Source organism: Leptonychotes weddellii, chromosome 15 (assembly GCF_054177405.1).
Source record: "Leptonychotes weddellii isolate Sample4059 chromosome 15, ASM5417740v2, whole genome shotgun sequence".
Lineage (NCBI taxonomy): Eukaryota > Metazoa > Chordata > Mammalia > Carnivora > Phocidae > Leptonychotes > Leptonychotes weddellii.
This window is the reverse complement of record NC_138383.1, coordinates 16849311-16868195: the sequence shown is the minus strand read 5'-3', so window position 1 is coordinate 16868195 and position 18885 is coordinate 16849311. Positions and strand designations below refer to the sequence as shown.

Here is an 18885-nt window from a genome sequence, read left to right as displayed (position 1 = left end):
GCAGCCACCCACCAGGCAGTACCCCTCAGGGACGCCTTCCCTGCCACTCCCTGTTCCTCTTGATGCTCCTCCAAGCAAGCTGGATGACAGCTCCCTGAGACCCAGCCAGCTGCAGCCTGCCCTGAGCCCTACACACCCCCACAGCCTTGAAAGGGTCAGCCTGGCTTCCAAAGGCAGACCCTGGCACCTCATCAAGGGTCCAGCCTCCTTGCGCCGCCCCCACCCCCACCCCAGCCTTGGAGGAAGACCAACTGGGAGAGGCTAGAGCAGGTGGGTGTTGGATGGGGGGGCATAGATCTTGAGATGACTCACACGCCACCCGAGGGGAGAAAGGGGCTGGAGGATGAATGGATTGCAAACCAGAAGGAGGAGCTGAGGAGATGAGCTTTGGTGCCTTGATTCGCCCGCGTCAGTTTCTTCAACATCTGCAGTGCGTGGGGTTGAGCGATCCCACTGGGGGGTTGTAGGGGGTAGGGCTGGGAGGCTGGCTGACGTTTGCTTCCCGCCTGCTGGGTCGGCCGAGCAGTTCATGAATGACTCACCTCATTGTCAGGCTGATTCACTGCTCTCCTGGGGACTTGGAGGGCGGGGGGAGGCTGCAGCAGCCCCCTCGGTACGACTCATACTGTCGCGCACACGCGCACACACGCGCGCGCGGGCGGGGCTCCAGCGTGTCCACTTACCTGCTGGGGCCAGGACCCCATAAATGGGTTTCCGGGGGGAGAAGGAGGGGGAGGCACACCGCTTGGTCTGCGGAGAACAAGTTTGAGGTTTCTGTCTAGTCTACCCATGGCTATTTACATTTAAACTGATTAAAATTAAATACAATTAAAACTTCAGTTCCTCAGTCTGGCCCCATTTCAAGTGCTCAGCAGCCACATGTGGCTAGGGGCTACTTTATTGGACACAGCGGATAGAAAATACCTCCATCGGGGTGGATGGGTGGCTCAGTCTGTCTTCTAAGCGTCTTCTGTCTTCTAAGCGTCCCTCTTCTAAGCGTCTGTCTTCCCCTCAGGTCATGATCCCAGAGTCCGGGGATCCAGCCTCTCCCTAAGCAGGGAGTCTGCTTCTCCCTCTCCCTCTGCCACTCCCCCTGCTTGTGCTCCCTCTCTCTCTCTCTCTCAAATAAATAAATAAAATCTTTAAAAAAAAAGAAAAGAAAATACCTCCATCAACACAGAAAGGTCTATCAGTAGCGCTGGTCTATACAAACTTCGCACACACAAAGCTGCACAAGCAGATCAGCCCTCCCCCGGCCCCAGACACTCGGCACCCCCACCCTCTATGCAGCACACAACAGACATTTAATTCCACTCACTCACACAACACCCACCCACCAACACGGTTAGGCAAGACTCTCAATGCGTATACACATTTGCGGTGCATGCCGCTGTCCATACCAAGGCGAATGTAAATATAAACACTTAAACACACATCATCGCACTGATTCACATACAACGGCTCATACAATGAAAATACAAATTAGGGCAAAATGCATTTGCAAATATGCTGAAATAGATACAAACTCAAACCATGTGGTTCTCATAACAAATCTCAGCACATTTTCGCAAACTCAAGTACGGGGAAAGGGAACCCACATTGTTGAGCCCCTGCCAACGTGCCAGGCATGGAGTTAGCCATTTTGATGTATTAATTCATTTAATCTCACAGCAACCTTGCAAGGAAGATGTATTATTCCATTTTAATAGATGAGACAGCTAAGTTTCAGAGAGGTAAAGTAACTCAGTCACACAAGCCAGGGTCAAATATAAACCAAGATTTGTCTAACTTCATAGCCAATATGCAGCATGCTATCTCCAAACACATGTGCATAGGCGTGCACGTGCATGCACACACACACACACTCAAGGTGTACCCTCCTTTGTACCTAAGAAGGTAAGTCTTGTCGGCCAGCAACTGCAGGGATTTTTGGAAATAAGCATGGAGTTGCCCAGATTCATTTACATTCCCTCCTGAGACATGGCATTAAGTCATTCAACAAACACTTGCTGAGTGTCTTCCATGTGTCAAATTCTATGTTAAATACTGGTTCACAAAGGAAACACCACAGTTGTTGCCCTGAAGGAGTTCAAAGTGAAGGTGTGAGGTGTGAGGGAAACCTAAAGACAATACAGGACACACAAGAGACCCAAGCTATAATGAAAGTAGGCCAAAAATGCAGGGAACCAAAGGGAAGGTAAGCTGGGTCTCCTGGAGCAGTAAGGGAGGCTTCTTAGAGGAGGCAACCTGTGAGCTGGGGCATGAAGAAGGAGTGGGGTGGAGAGGGATTGGTATGGATTGGGAGATTGGTTGAGAGATTAGCTAGGGCAGGGAGGCAGATGCCAGGACATTGCAGGCCCTGGGGATTTTATATGTCATCCCCCAGCAACTGGGGGAATTGAAAAATTTTTACAGTGGGAAATAGGACCCCATTTGCATGTTAGAAAGAATGGACAGAAGGGAAGAAAGCCTGGACTAGGGAAATCATGCAGGAAGCTACCACAATAGCCCAGACAGGAGTTGGTAAGGCTTGATGTACAGTGAAAGGCATCTAGACAAGGTGAGGGATAGACAGGGATGGGGGAGTTGGGGTCTATCCTGGTCCTGAGAAAGAGCATTGCAACAGGTTTCTGACCCATGAAAATGTGATGAAAGCCTGGATTCTCTCTCAGAACAAGGCATATATTCATAGGCACACTATCTTTTGCACATAATTATAGGGATTTTTAATCCCTGAAGCCCCAGGTTAAGAACCCAGTTCCTTGGAATTCTAACAGGCAAAACAACATGGTGGTTAAACCTGTGGAGGCTAGAATCAGCCAGCCTGCTTCATCACCTCAGCTCCACCACCTATTACTTATATGAACTTGGGCAGGACATTGACTCTTTCCTTTTGTGCAAAGCAGAAGTGAACCTAGCACCTATATTGAGGCTTGTTACAATAATCAAGTGAACCAATACATGGAAAGTTCCAGAATCTTGCTCAGGAAGTACTGGCTGCTATTACTACGGGTTAAATCAGAGTGTTATTAAGACGCACACATGGGGCGCCTGGATGGCTGAGTTGTGTTAAGCATCTGATTTCAGCTCGGGTCATGATCTTGGGGTCCTGGGATTGAGCCCTGCGTTGCTCAGTGGGGAGTCTGCTTCTCCCTCTCCCTCTGCCCCTCCCCCCCCCACTTGTACGCTCACTCTCACTCTCTCTGTCTCAAATAAATAAATAAAATCTTGTTGGGGCGCCTGGGTGGCTCAGGCGTTAAGCGTCTGTCTTTGGCTCAGGTCATGATCCCAGGGTCCTGGGATCGAGCCCCGCATCGCATCGGGCTCCCTTCTCAGCAGGAAGCCTGCTTCTCCCACTCCCCCTGCTTGTGTTCCCCCTCTTGTTGTGTCTCTGTCAAATAAATAAATAAAATCTTTAAAATAAATAAAGAACTAAAATCTTTTTTAAAAAGACCCCCTCACTACACTTACTCCCCTTTGTACCCCACTTCATAGCTGGGGAATCTGTTGTCTTCTGGTGTGGCCCTCCAGCCTGAGTCCTAGCACCCATTTTGCCCTTTCCCAGAACCCACCCCTTCCCTTTTGGCTGAGTCTCCATTATCCTCAAGCCTGGTTCTTAGAATTAACATTAACCTCTCTTCTAGGAGGAGGGAGAGGCACCTGGGTGGTTCAGTTAGTTAAGCATCTGCCTTTGGCTCAGGTCATGATCTCAGGGTCGTGGGATCAAGACCCTTGGCAGGCTCCCTGCTCAGCAGGGAGTCTGTTTCTCCCTCTGCCTCTGCCCCTCCCCCCTGCTCATGCGTGCTCTCTCTCAAATAAATAAACAAAATCTTAAAAAAAAAAAAAAATAAGAGGAGAGAGAAGAGGACATAGGCCCCATCACCATGGAGACCCAGTCCTTGCCTTTCCCATAAGATGACAGTAGGAAGAAGAAGACATTTGATTTGGGGGAAGGGGGATCCTTCAGCATGGGGGTCCTTCCCAACTCTATAATCACAGACTACCTCCTCACTGTGTCCTGTCAGCTCCTCTCTAAAGTGTCCCAGGTTCTCATTTTCCATTTGCTCCGACCACCTACCCCCACCCCCATCCAGGTTCTAACAGGAGTTGGGGGCAGTAGATGCCAAATTTATTGAACTTAGAAAAGTGATGGAGAAGAAAACAGGATTTCCCATCAGAAGATCCACCACTGAGTGACTGTGTGACCCTGATGGGGTCTCTTACCCCCTGGGCCTGAGTTTCCTAATCTGTAAAATAATACTGGCCCCCCATTCTTCATGGGATCTTTGTAAAGACAAAATGAGCTAGCGGTTAAAATTGGAAGCTGCAAACTTCAGTGTGGGTAGGAGTTGCTGTTAGTCCTCTTGGCCTTTTGGGCTCTGTGATCCCCCTTCAGCTGGAGCTGACAGAGCCCAGAGGTCCCAGGACCCCTGCAACTGGGTCTCCAGGACTATCTGGAGCTGAGCAGAATGAGCTGCTCTTGAGAAGAGAAGGCCTGTAAGCGGGAGAGTTGGGGTTTTGTACCCCAGCTCAGAAGAAGCACAGAGGCTGTGAAGGAATTCCTAACTTGGATGAGAGTTAGGGGTCCAGCTTCCATCTCCCATCGCCATTCTGGCTTCCATTCTGACATGGGACAGGTAAACTGGTCCACAAGAAGCTATGATGGTTGCCCAGAGGTGAGGCCAGGCCAAGCCACTCTGGGGAAGATCCAAAGCTGGTTCAGATCACATCATTAAGAACCTGAGTCAGCTACCTTCCTCCTGCCTTTTGAGTCCTCAAATCTATGCGGCCCTAGCATCACTCTAACTAGCCCTATAATAACAAGCAAGAAGAAGAACAGAGAGAGGACTGAGGGCTGGCTCATGAGAGCTAGCTTTGCCAGCTCACTGGATCCGGGCCCATCTCTCTGCACAACTATCCTAGACTATCTTTTGACCTGTGTCTCCCTGACTTGTGAACTTGAGGACACAAGGAGTCTTATTAATTTCTCTATCCCCAGTGTTAAGTACTGTGCCAGATACACACCAGTCATTGTACCATTCCTTCAATAATTCTATTGAGCATTGTGCTAAGTGCTGGGGACATAAAGTTTAACAAGCCAGACCAAGTCCCTGCCCTCATGGAGCTCATTTTTGTTTGGTTTTTGGTGCTGAAACCCGGGAGCTCATATTTTAGCAAGGAAGACACACAATAAAGATGTAAACCATGACAATTATAAATTATGAAAAGTGCTGAGAAGGAAATAGAGTGTTGGGTGGGGGGATGGATGTTACTTGAGAGATAAGTGACAGGGAAGATCTGAGATCTAAGCTGAAATATGAAGGATTGAAAAGAGCAAGACCAAGAACATCTTTGCTTAATATATGTGTTGCAAGTATGGATGGCTAGATGAACAGACAAGCAACCAATGGGGCGGATTCTAATGTGAACGAGAGTTAAGCTTCAGTACCCAGTCCCTAGCGTGCTTAATTCAAGAGAAGAGGGTGGGCGGGACTGGGGACCCAGGATTCCCAACCTGCTCTCCCAGAACTCCAGTTGAACCAGCCGACCTGGCCCGAGGGGCCGCTGGGGGGCGACCGAGAGCCCACTCATTTCCCTTTAAGGCCGAGGCGGAAGACAGACGGAGGAAGGGCCTTTGTGTCGGCGGGATAGAAATAGGCCCGCCCCTTTAAGAGGGCGGAGACGCTGGAGTGGCGGCCACTTCGAAAGCGGCCCTGGGCTGCGGTCCCCGGCCTCCCGGCGACCCTCTCTCGGCCCCCTCCCGGGTCGCAGAGTCCTGTCTTTGCGCCCTCGCACCAGAGACCCCGCTGCCCGGACTCCGCCTCTCCCGCCCGGGACAAGTCCGAGGCCCCGGCGACCCCTCGAGTCGGGGCCTGCCCGGCTAACCCTCGGTCGGGAGGCCGCCCGCCGTCGCCATGGTAATGCTGCGCCCCGGGCCGCGGAACTGCCTTCGGGCTTGCGGCCCCGCACTCGTGCGAGCTGCACGGCCGGGTTAGGGTTTGGGTCAGAGCTTGGTGGCTTCGGGACACCTGGGCTCTAGTCAGGGCTTGCCTGAGACCCTGGGAAGGTTCTCTCCACACACCTCCCTCTGGGCCTGTTTCCCTCCTGCTGCCTTCCATCTCTTCTTGGAGAACTGCTCATCGTTCTCGGGGTGCTCAAACGTCACGCCTCCAGAGCCGACCCCCTCCCCGTAGCCGGTTACCCTCTGATCCTTGGACGCTGGGGGGTGGGTATGTCTAACTGCAGCTCTTGGCTGCTCTGGCATCTGGCGTTAGGCACAGCCCGCCGCGCTGGGCTTGACACATGCCTCAGAATTGGCTACAGCAGCCCTGCTGCCTAGAAAGAAGGAACTGTGAGGGGCGCCTGGGTGGCTCAGTTGGTTGGGCGACTGCCTTCGGCTCAGGTCATGATCCCGGAGTCCTGGGATCGAGTCCCACATCGGGCTCCTGGCTCGGCGGGGAGCCTGCTTCTCCCTCTGACCCTATCCCCTCTCATGCTGTTTCTCTCTCTCTCAAATAAATAAATAAATAAATAAAATCTTTAAAAAAAAAAAAAGAAAGAAGGAACTGTGGACCAGGGCATCCTGCCCTCCTGGGACGCTGGCTTTGGTGCATTGGATTAGATAGAAGGAAACCACTTGTTTCAGAAACAAGGCCACTGTGCTGGGCATGCCTGGATTTATGGTAACCTCTCCTACGTTTGACATAGGTTCCCCAGGCCAAATCTTTGGGATGTTGCAAAATCCTTAGGCCCATGTGCACAGTGCTGAGTCTAAAGAATGACCCATGCTCCCTTTGTCAGCCTTCCCCTTGCCTCCTCCTCCCTCTTGCAAGGCGAATGCAGATGGACCTGAGTGGATTATTTTACAAGAAAGGATTCTAAATCATGTAAATCTTTAAGTAAATCCCATCTCTTCCCTCCTCATCCCTTATTCCTCCTTCAGCACTAGCAAAAAAACAAAACAAAACAGTACACCTGATGGTCTTGTTAGAATTGGAAGAAGCATAGTGAGGACAGAATGTACTTGCAAACAGTATCTCTCCTCCAACCTCAATTGCTTTGTTTTCCTTTCAGGCATGCAGTTTGCAGAAGCTGTTTACTGTGGAAGAAGAGTTTGAAGATGAGGTAAGGAAGTGTTGGTGATCAGAGATAGCAGAGGAGGTCTTGAGTTGTCAACACCCAGACCCAGAACATTTTGAAGCAGTCTGCCCCAGCCTCCTTTTACTTGACATGTATAGCTTTTTTTGTCTGTGACAGGCTGAGAGAAGATGAGACATGTAAACAGCCTACTTAACTGTTTTAGAGACAGAAAAACAGAGCTGCCTAATTGGCATGCCTTTAAATTACAAGGGCCTTTGCCTGGAAGCTGGGTCATGTGGATGATTCAGTTCACCTTTATGATGGAATACTTGAGGTGGGAAGAAAGTTTATGGAGAACCAGAGACAACACAGTTAGTGGATGACAGGAGGCCTGGGGTCACCAAGTGGCTATGTGAGCCAGGGCAAATTACTTCACTCTCTGGCCTTCTGTTTTCTCTTCTATAATAGGAGGGATGTTCTTTTGCCTCAGATTTTCTTCCCTTCCCTCTCTCTCAGAAGATGAGGGATTAGACTAGATCGGAAGCTGGCACGTTAGAATCACTCCTGCTGAGGCCCTGACACACACCAATTAAATCGGAATTTCTGGGGATGGGCCCAGGCAGGGCTATTTCTAATCTTGGGGTATAGTCAGAGATCACTGAACTAGCTAGCAATCCCCACAGCTCTCTTCCCACTCAGATCCAATGGATATAGTTTCATCTGGGAGGTCCAAAATTGCTACCTGAAATCCTTCTCAGAAAGAGGCAGGATTTAAGTGAGTAAAATGCAAAAAAGGTAAGAATACAGCACCAACAACCAGTGTGAGGTCTTGGCCTCCTGATTCCAGGCTAACATACGTAGATACTGAACTACATTTATAGAGTAGAATTACTTTATTTATCAATGACAAGCCATTCAAACTTACTTTTTGTCTCCCAGTGCTGTGCTTTAAAAATCATGTTTAGAATTTGTCGAGATGCCCCATTTGTACCTAGTATGGTGATGAATGCTGCACCAGGGACCCAAGCCCCACGTTCCCCTTCCTTTGAAGCTTTTGGAACCTAAGGTTTGAAAGGGAAAACAGACCTTCCTCAGACCTCTTAAAAACCGGTCTCTGGCATGTCTCATTCATTGAGGCCCTAAGACATGGTGACAGGGACACATATGGGTTCTAGTCCTGGTTCTGTGAAGTTACTTAACTTCTGAATCTCCACTTTTGCATCTGTAAAACAGGAATAATAATAACACCTATTAGGGCCATCATGAAAACTCATTGAGAGAATTCTGGTAAAATGTTTACATGGTCCCTGGCACCCAGTGCCATTTCAAATTGTTAGATGTTCTCGTCATCACTTGGGGACTTGAATTTTGTTTTTATATAAAAATTCAAAATTGCCGGGCGCCTGGGTGGCTCAGTTGGTTAAGCGACTGCTTTCGGCTCAGGTCATGATCCTGGAGTCCCTGGATCGAGTCCCGCATCGGGCTCCCTGCTCGGCAGGAAGCCTGCTTCTCCCTCTGACCCTCCCCCCTCTCATGTGCTCTCTCTCTCTCATTCTCTCTGTCTCAAATAAATAAATAAAATCTTTAAAAAAAAAAAAAAATTCAAAATTGCCAGCTTTGTTGAGGAGATGTGTCCTTGTCTTTGTCTTTCAGCTTTGGAAATGTGTAATTACAGGCTGAAAAAGTGACTGCTAAGTGCCCCACTTGGGTCTTACCAGGTGATGGGAGGACTGCTGAGCCGGCAATGGGATTAAGAGTGAAGGTCTCTGGAACACCTGGCTGGCTCAGTGGAGCATGTGACTCTTGATCTCGGGGTCTTGAGTTCGAGCCCCATGTTGAGCGTAGAGATTAAATTTAAAAAAAAAAAAAGAGTTCAAGTTTCTGTTCCAAGACCAGTCCCTTTCCCCCTTCCCCAGGCGGATGACGTCATGTCTAAGAGTGAGCCCTTTAGGGGAAAAGGGATCCATCAACCTCCAGGATCATCAGGATTTCATTGCTGCTATAATTCTGATATTGCTAAACCCCATGGTAGTCCTGCTGGAGTATGCTACTCTCCTGATAATACACAAAGCAGGAAAAAACCTTGCCCTGGCCCAGACAGTCCAATGCAGCGGCAGAGGATGGTGGTGGAGGGGACCTTCCTGTCAGTTAAATCAGCAGCTCTGACTCAAAAACACCCTCAGAACAGGTCTGTTGCTCTTGAAGGTGTCAATCTCACCTTGCTTCCCAACTGGAATCCGTACTTAATTTAACTTGCTTGAAAAGCTATATTTAACTTCTGCCTATTTTGCTAGATCCAAGGCCTCTGGCTTACTGAAGGCTGTGTGTGTGAGTGTGTGTGTGTGTGTCTGGTGGATGGGGGGAGGAGTGGGTTGAGGACAGGCAGCATGACCAGCTGGAGAGACCCCTATTGCACAGGCTGGACACCAGGAAACTTGTTTCCTTGAGATGCGTGTGTGACCTTGGGTGATTTGATTCTCAGTGCCCAGGTATGTTTGCTTCTGCCTGCTCCCCCGCCCCCCAGGAGAAGCTACCTAAAGACTTAGCCTTAGAAAATTTCTTTTTTTTTTTTTAGGACTTTTTTCCTCAAGTTTTTAATTAATTAATTTGTTTATTTATTTTTAGAGGGGGGAGGGGCAAAAGGAGAGGGAAAGAATCTCAAGCAGACTCCCCACTGAGCATGGAGCCCAATGCAGGGCTCGATCTCACAACCCTGAGATCATGACCTGAGCCGAAATCAAGAGTCGGACGCTTAACTGACTGACCCACCCAGGCGCCCCTCTTCAAATTTTTATTTAAATTCTAGTTAGTGGGGCGCCTGGGTGGCTCAGTTGGTTAGGCATCTGCCTTCAGCTCGGGACGTGATCCTGGGGCCCTGGGATCGAGCCCCGCATCGGGCTCCTAGGTCAGCAGGGAGTCTGCTTCTCTCTCTACCCACCCCTCGCCACAGCTCGTGCTCTTTCTCTCTCTCTCTCTCTCTCTCTCTCACTCTCAAATAAATGAATGGAATCTTTAAAAAATAAATAAAATAAATTCTAGTTAGTTAACATATAGTGCTAAAGATTTTATTTTTAAGTAATCTCTACATGCAAAGTGGGACTTGAACTCACGACCCTGAGATCAGGAGTCACATATTCCACCAACTGAGCCAGCCAGGCACCCCTGAATGTTTCTGGGAGAAGTCTGGGGGTGCTGGGGCACCTGGCTGGCTCAGTCGGTGGACCATGCGACTCTCAATCTTGGGATTGTAAGTTTGAGTCCCACATTGCATGTAGAGATTACTTAAAAAAAAAAAAAAAAACTTAAAAAAATAAAATCTTTAAAAAAAGTGGGGGAGTGGGCTTATGGGCAAGGTCAAAGGTGGTGAGAGACCTCACCACAGCCTTCCATGCCTTGGTTTCTTGCTTACGTGTATCTGCCCCTACAAACATACCACATGCCTGAAACAGTAAAAGCAGAGTGTTTCTTGATTTCTGGATGCCAAGACCCACCGTCTCTGCTTCTTTGTAGGACTTCTTGTCTGCTGTGGAGGATGCAGAGAACCAGTTTGCTGGCTCGCGGCCTGTGAAGGCTGGGTGCCTGAGACCCGTCTCTTCCAGGCCACAGGACTCCGTGCAGGCACAGTCTTCTGGGCAGTTGCCATCAGGCCCCACTGCTCCTTCAGAGGCTTTGCGCCTGTCAGCTCTGGGACTCCGCCTTCCTACCTCCAGCATGCCTGGGGCCATCAGGGGTCCACCTTCCGTAGGAACAGCCCCCCTAAGGCCTGTCTTGACTTCTAGCAGCTGGACTGGCCATCAGAGACAAGTGACACTGACCGAAGTGCTCAAAGAGCCAGCCAGACCCCAGACCTCCGCTTCCTGCCCCCTTCTCAGGTTTGAGAACCAGCAACCAGTGACTGGGGGCTTCGAGGGGCCTGAACAAGATGAATTTGATGAGGTCCTGGCAAGCATGGAGCTGGAGGGGCCTGGCATGGAGCTGGACATTGGAGTCAGCAGTGAGGCCCCAGGAATCCTGCCCACCTGGCATCAGGAGGACTCAGCAGTGGCTAAAAAGGCCCGGGTAGCTGATCTGAGCAGGTCTTGCCAAAAGGGGCCCATACCTGCTCCCCACATACCTAGTGTCCTGTCAGCCCACGATGAGCCTCTAGAGCCTGTTGTCCACTGTAGGACTCTACAACCCCCCTTGAGATCTGGTGCCACCAGCAACCTTCCCATCCCAACTGCTTCAGTGGTTCCTGCTCAGCAGCCCCCCTGGGAAGCCTGTCAGAAGGGCCCCCCAGTTCAGGCACCACAGCCTCCCCAAGCAGCTGGCAGGCCTGTTCGGAGTAGGCCTCAAAACCATTTCCCTGGTCACTCATTCCAGTGTCCAAATGCCTCCATACCTGGCAAATCTCATTTTCCCGGACCACGAACTCCCAACTCGATCTGTTCTACTCCCTCAAGGACTATCTCTGGATCATTTCCCCAGAGCCCCTTACAACCCCGAGCTCCAGTGTCTTCTGTCAAGTGTCCTCTCAGCACCCCAAAGAGCCCCCATTCCTCCCCGGCTCCCCAGGCAGTTCTGCAGACGCCCATCGTCACCAACCACCTGGTGCAGCTGGTCACTGCCGCCCACCGGACACCCCAGCAGCCCGCCCACGCCAAAACTCGCCGCTTCCCCGGCCCGGCCGGGGTCCTGCCTCATCAGGTGAGAGACAGCTTGTCTTCGGCAGAAGCTGGACCTGTCCGGGACACGGGCGGGGGGTGAGGCGGGAGGGGGTGGGGCGGGAGGGAGAAGCAGGAGTTCCAGTGCCATCCAGTCCCACAATATCCTTACTCCTGGGGGGTGGGAGGGAAGGAAGGAAGTGTAGAGAGGGGGTTTCCAAAGCTGCAGAAGTTCAAAGAAGTGGGAAGGAAGAATTGAATGCTCGAAAAGCCACAGGTGAGAGAGCGCTTCAGGCTCTGAGAACTTCACGACTTTCCTTTGTTGAGCGCCTCCTGTTGCTAGCACTGGGGCGGGAAGATCCGTTCACTTATATTTACTAAGGACTTGTATGCATTGGGCGATTTGCTTGGAACTGAGAACGCAGAGGTTAAAATAGAAGTAGCTCCTGTCCCAAGTTGTTCACAGCACAGCAGAAGAAGCCGATGCGAAGGAACGATGATACGTAAAATGCAGTGTCCCTGGGTGCTGCGGAGACACTGGGCTCCTTGGGCTTCCTGAGTGGGCTTTGGAGGGTCAGGGAGGAGGTTAACAGGTGTGTGTAGGAAGGCTGTGCTCTGGGAGGCATTTCAGCAGTGGGAAGACAGGGAAGAGTGTGTGCGAAGGCACAGAGGTGTAAGGGCAGGATGCTGTCAGAGGTACACGGAACAGGTCACTGTGGCTGGCGTGTGGGGTCCGCGTGGGGAAGCTGCGCTATGCTGACAGTTTGGATTTCAGCGATGGTGGAGGGACAGTATCCATCAAACCATCTTGGATCAGATTCCAGATCATGGGACCTTGAGGGTCCACTCTGGTTGTGATTGGTGTACTCCTTTTCTCGCATTTTAAGGGTGGTTCAAATAATTTCTGCCCGTTCCTTGCCCTTTGCTAGCACTCTAAGGAAAATCCAAGGAGGCCGTCCACATTCCTCCTGGGCTGGAGCTCTGTGGGGAAGGGGTAGGTCCCTGAGAAGGGACTTGGGGAAGGCTGCCCCTGGGCCTATCCCAGGCCTCTCTATCCGGGTCATTGCCTCCTTCAGGAAGCCCTGGGTTCTGCTCCTGGGCCAGCTCCAGCTTCCTCACATTTCCTAAACAATCCCCAAAGCATCTTTTTTGAGCTGCCAACAAGGCTCCCGAGACTTCGTTAGGAGAGATATGATATGTGTTAATTGTCCCTGATAGTTTCCTGAACTCATTATGTAAGCCAGACAAGAAGCTGTACTTGTAGGTAACAGCTGCTGTGCTTGCTCTCACCTTCCCCTTCCCTCTCCCCTTGTAGCACAGTGAGAAGAATCTGGAGGAGATCGTGGTTTCCACACCCCAGACTCCGACTCACAGTGCTCGGGCTAAATTCCGGACAGAGGTAACTAGTTCCACGCAAATGCTGATTTCCTGGGCATCGTTTAAGAGCGAGCAAGGGACATCCCTGTGGGTTCCAGGAGGTGGGAAGCAGTCTACGCTGCTAGGCCTGTTCCCGGGGTCATGCACCAAAGGTCACGCACATGGTGAAGGCCGTTTGGAGAGGTGGCGGTTTTACTGGCATAAGGGGAAGCCTCTCCTGATGCTGCCCGAAGTCATGCGTCCAGTCTTCTTTCTCATCTAAGAAAGGCCCAGCTAACTTCCATCTTCCCTCGGGGGAGGGGAGTGTCAGAAGTATGAGGAAATTGTATCTCAGGATCCCCTCCTCTCAGGTTTTGGGGAACTGAGCTGGGAAGGATCTGCCTTCGTCTGGCCTCCAGTGGGTTTCTTTTTGGTGGGTGAGACCCATCTTCCCTCCTCACTGGGATTCTGGTTGACCTGCTCTGCCCTCAGACCTACTTTTGCTTTTAATTCTCTTTGCTGCACTTCCACAGATCCACCAGCCCGCTTCAGATCCAGAGTAGCAAATACTCATCTGGATACAAAGCATTCTTTTATTTAAGATTTTTTATTTATTGGGGCGCCTGGGTGGCTCAGTTGGTTAAGCGACTGCCTTCGGCTCAGGTCATGATCCTGGAGTCCCGGGATCGAGTCCCACATCGGGCTCCCTGCTCAGCAGGGGGTCTGCTTCTCCCTCTGCCCTCTTCCCTCTCGTGCTCTCTGTCTCTCATTCTCAAATAAATAAATCTTTTTTTTTAAAAAAAAAGATTTTTTATTTATTTATTCGAGAGAGAGAGCGTGAGAGCAGGGCACAGGGAGGTGCAGTGGGAGAGGGACAAAGCAGACTCTGCACTGAGTGAGGAGCCCGATGCAGGGCTTGATCCCATGACCTGATCATGACCTGAGCTGAAACCAACAGTCAGACACTCAACCAACTGAGCCACTCAGGTGCCCCAAAGCATTTTTTAATATAAGGAGGTTAATAGTCAAGCCAGAGGCATCCCAAATAAACTATGACTGGTTTCAAAATGGCTAAGGCACTCGGGGCGCCTGGGTGGCTCAGTCATTAAGCGTCTGCCTTCAGCTCGGGTCATGATCCCAGGGTCCTGGGATCGAGCCCCACATCGGGTTCCCTGCTCTGCGGGAAGCCTGCTTCTCCCTCTCCCACTCCCCCTGCTTGTGTTCCCTCTCTCGCTGTCTCTCTCTCTGCCAAATAAATAAAATCTTTAAAAAAAATGGCTAAGGCACTCTGGAAGCCTGTCAGTGTGTATGGGGGCTCCCTGGCCCTAAGACTTCTCGAGTCTATTACACAAGAGACGTAGCCTTTTGCTTCAATGCAACTAAAGTCAGGACTTGATTAAAATAAAATAAAATAAGGAGCACCTTTGCTATCTCTGCTTAGTGAAAGATGTGCTATGCAACAAAATCTCACATACTGTTTTGTGATGTAGGAGAGGAGAGACTGGTCACCATGCTATAGGGAATTCGCCCTTCCCTCGCAGCCCCCCATCCTGTCTCAGCCAAGGTCTGTAGCAGGGTGAATCCATTAATGCAGGCTCCCCCTCTGCTCTGTGGTGCCAGATTGTTACTAGTTCCCAGGCATCGGCGGAGGAGGATTTTGGGCGAGGGCCCTGGCTGGCCATGAAATCTGCTCTGGGCCTGGACGAGAGAGATTCTACCTGCTTCCTCTGTACCTACAGCATCATCATGGTGCTGCGGAAGGTAAAGATCCTGGGTGCTGAGACGTGCAAGAAAGACCATTTTTCTCCTTTTCACCAACCTGCTGTCCTACTCCACCTTAGGGAAGGGGCTGTCCATTTGCTCCCTCTTACCCCAGGCCTATCTCTGAGCAGCTGCATGGAGGCCCTTTGGTTGTATCTTCCACTCACCCAGCATTTCACTACTATTGGGCACAGGTGGAAGGCGAAAGTGGGGTATGGGTATGTCTCTGCATGTCCAGGCCCTGGATGAGGTGGGGTGAGTACACGGCTACCTTTCAAGCTCCCTAGAGGTCCAGGGTCCTGTGCGAACATGTGCCCATGGCCCGCGGTGATGGAGCTCTGTATAAATACATATATGCTGGAGAAAGGAAGCAGGGGGGATAAATGAAGGACCTGCCAGCCTCGGGTCTGCTAGAGAGAGAGAGAGACAGGATGAGTCCTTCAGACTGCCTTTTTGCCCTCCACAAAAGGCAGATCCTCACCACATCTGTACTCTGCGCCCCCTCCCAGCTCCCGGGTTGCCCTGGCACACTTGGGAACCTCACAGGTAGGACGTGGCTTGCTCAGCAAATGCCTCTCCCTATAACCAGGCAGCCCTGAAGCAGCTTCCCAGGAACAAGGTCCCCAACATGGCAGTGATGATCAAGTCCCTGAGTCGGAGCACAATGGACGCCAGCGTGGTTTTCAAGGACCCCACGGGTGAGGAGTCAGGTCCTGGGAGAGTCTGATGAGTGGCCTTCGTTGAGTTCAGGAGATGAGGAGGAATCGTCCTCTCCATTCGCAGACGGGAAAATTGAGGCAGTGAATGGCCCACTTCCCAGCCAGGGCCCAAACCAGTCCCTGTGCTGCCCTTGACCCAGACTGATGGGCCATGCGGTATTTGCAGGAGAGATGCAGGGCACGGTGCACAGGTTGCTGCTTGAGACCCGTCAGAGTGAGCTGAAGCCTGGCTCGGTGCTGCTGCTAAAGCAGGTATGGGGAGCTCTGAACGGGGACCTGCTCTCCAACCCTCCCACCCTGGAGAAGGCCCCTGAGTTGTCTGCCTGGCTCCCGTTCTTCGGAGGTGGATGGGGATGAGGGGTTGTGCTGCGAGGGCAGGAGGGTGGGTGCGGTAAGTGGTTCTTCTCTGGCCCAGGGCTGGGGCAGAAGCGATTTGTGTGACCCTGGTGCCGAGGCCAGCAAGGGGGAGGTAGGCGGGGGACCAGGTGGCATCTGAAAGCATCTAGTGCTCCATGAGGGCTCTGACCTTCCCCCTTCCTCGGCTCCAGGTTGGAGTGTTTTCTCCTTCGCTCCGAAATCACTACCTCAACGTGACGCCCAACAACCTGGTCCATATTTACAGCCCAGATTCCGGGGATGGGAACTTCCTCAAGCCATCTCAGCCCTTCCCCAAGGTAAGAGGAGCAGGATGGAAAGGAGACTGACAGGGCCTCTTTCTGGCTGGATCTTCTGGTATCTTCCCGTCCATCACCCTGGGGAGCAGAGGCGTGAAGGGGGCCGTTGCCCTGAGGTGAAGCAATGCCTTCGGGGACGGGGCCATCTCCTCCTGTTCCTGGTGCAGCCGCCTGCCAGCCGGTACAGTAACAGGACCTGGAGTAGCTGGCTTCTTGGGGATCTGATGGCAGACTTGGGCATCGGAGAGGATAGGAGTTACCTGAGAACTAACCAGGTTGTGGGTTTCCCAGCGGGTGCGGCCCTCAGATCTGACTCAGGGTCAGATCAGCTACAGGCGGCAGTGCGGAGAACAGTGAGCCACGTATGGCCTGTCGTGTGAGCCAGCCCTTGCCCTGCGTCTGCCCTCCGGGCCTCCACCTCCACTGGGTGAGGGGGCACCCGCACAGAACTCAGGTGGGGACACCCCCCTTTGGGGAACTAAAGGAGACTGGGGTTCCAGGCAGCTCCACTCCAGGATAAGAGTGCAGAGCCAGGCCTTGACTTGGCATATGGTGTCCCCTCTGTGGCCACCTCCCCCCTTCCTGGGATCCTGGGTTGTTGTCATGGCCTGGCCTGGGGGTCAGGAGACCTGGGTCATGTCCTCGCTCTGCTGGTAATTTGTAAGTGACCTTGGGCAAGTCCAAGTCCTGTCCCCACCCCTACTGTTGCTTCTTCTAAAAAGTGAATGGGTTAGACTTGATGACTTCTACTCAAGTTACACCTTTAGCTCTAACGGGCTACTTCCATTGCTCTCATCTTTCCCCTTAACCTTCCACATTTTCTCAAAATCACCCCACTTCCAAAAAATCATCCTTCTTTTTCTTTTAAATTTCAAGGTATCCACACACACTGACAAAAATTGAAATGGTATAGAATAAAGCAAAACGTGAAACTTACTCTTCTCCATTCCCATCCCCTAGGGCTAATGATAGTTAACAGCTTAATTACTAATTTCCATTACCTGCCTGTATATTAGCTAGTGTGCAGATTGTTGGTGTTTTGGGTTTTTTTAGATTTTATTTATTTATTTGACAGAGAGAGACACAGCGAGAGAGGGAACACAAGCAGGGGGAGCAGGAGAGGGAGAAGCAGGCTTCCTGCGGAGCAGGGAGCCCGATGCAGGGCTCGATCCCAGGACCCTGGGATCATGACCTGAGCCGAAGGCAGATGCTTAACGACTGAGCCACCCAGGCGCCCCTAGTGTGCAGATTATTAAAAGCTTTTCTTCTTCTTCTTCTTCTTCTTCTTCTTTTTTTAGTAGGGGAGGGACAGAGAGAGAGAGAGAATCTTAAGCAGGCTCCATACCCAGTGCATTAGCCCAACATGGGGCCCAATCTCACAACCCCTGAGATCATGACCTGAGCTGAAATCAAGAGTTGGACGCTTAACCAACTGAGCCACCCAGGTGCCCCTCAAAGCTTATTTTTAATCCCTGGCTAAATCCTCAACATATTTCTGAATGGCCTCTTCACTCTGCTCCAGCTATATATAGATTTCCTAAAACACTAGATACCAACAGAATTAGGAAAGAAAATCGCCCAAAAAAGTTTTTTGTGTTTTTAATTATCTGCTGTTTGGGGTGTTTGGTATTTCAGCTCCCTCCCCTGGGGGACTGGCCTCTGCCACACTCCTCTGTTGTGTCTTTCCTGAACCCCTACCTATTCCTTTGAGGTTGTCTGGGTGGACATGGAACTGTCCAGAAGGATGTCAGGGGCACGGGCATTAGTAACCAGGTTCTCTGTCCCCAGAACCCAGGAAGCTTCCCTGGCAGCCTCCATCATGAGACTGCAAAATCTGGAAAAGGCCTCAGAACAGCACGGAATGCAGAGGCAGTGGCATCCCCGGAGGAAGAACTCCCAGAAGCAGGTAAGGCAGTCAGCCCACCCAGGAGCAAAAGCGGTTCTCCTTCTATTTCCTCTTGGATAGCACAGCCAGGAGAATCCGGCTGCGTCTTTTCCCTCCTTCTGTGAATCTTTGGGCCTTATAGAATCTTACAGAAATCAGATGTGGTATCTTTTCTGGCAAGGCTGTAGGCCACAGACTAATTAGCAGTGTGACCAGGGGCCACATAAAGCAAATACAGTGGGATCCACAGGTCTCCCCCGTTTCTAGACCATGTGGTTAGCCACAAGGAGGAGATGGACTGGCACCATCCTTGTACCTCACCTTGGGTCTTCCGGGGGCTGATTTCTCCATCCTGACTAAGCTCAGATACCCTTCAGGCAGTGCTGAGGAATCAAACCTCCACGTGGTTAGGGTGGGACCAAGATACAGACCTGAGAAGCCCAAAAACATACCTGTCAGGGTATGGCCAGCTTGTTCTTCAGGAGGCAGCATCACCCAGGTGAAGCTAGCACAGTCCAAGTCTGATCCTTAGCTTTTTGATTCCATAAATTCAACCCTGTCTGGCCCCCAAGTTCATGGGATTATGGGTTAAGTGTCTCACATTAACCAAATTCACGTTAGACCAATGGATAAACCACAAAGCCCATTTACTTACAGCCTATGAAAAAGTATCTACCCCTTATGCTGGAATCTTCTCTGGAATGTTGCACTCGTTCCTTATAAGTAAGCTGGCTGACAAGCCAAACCATCATCAGAAGGTTGCTGGT

At 51.2% G+C, this 18885-nt stretch overlaps 1 protein-coding gene and 1 long non-coding RNA gene across 4 annotated transcripts in view; one reads left to right on the top strand and one right to left on the bottom strand.

Moving 5' to 3' along the window:
• Nucleotides 1-5683: 5683 nt before the first annotated feature.
• Nucleotides 5684-18792, top strand: HROB (homologous recombination factor with OB-fold). The gene is made up of 9 exons (XM_081804879.1): nucleotides 5684-5918; nucleotides 7075-7125; nucleotides 10591-11766; nucleotides 13039-13122; nucleotides 14700-14840; nucleotides 15430-15538; nucleotides 15726-15811; nucleotides 16108-16233; nucleotides 18022-18792. Exons 1-9 carry the CDS (start codon nucleotides 5916-5918, stop codon nucleotides 18241-18243), a joined length of 1998 nt encoding a protein of 665 aa, XP_081661005.1. The 5' UTR covers nucleotides 5684-5915; the 3' UTR covers nucleotides 18244-18792.
• The window catches only part of LOC115942799 (uncharacterized), a 6597-nt gene continuing 5028 nt past the window's right edge, over nucleotides 17317-18885 (bottom strand). For 2 of the 3 annotated variants that reach the window (XR_014140461.1, XR_014140462.1), the window contains exon 4: nucleotides 17317-17515. This is a non-coding gene — a long non-coding RNA (uncharacterized LOC115942799). The remainder of the gene's footprint in view (nucleotides 17516-18885) is intronic. The other variant, XR_004077381.2, reaches the window with a different exon arrangement.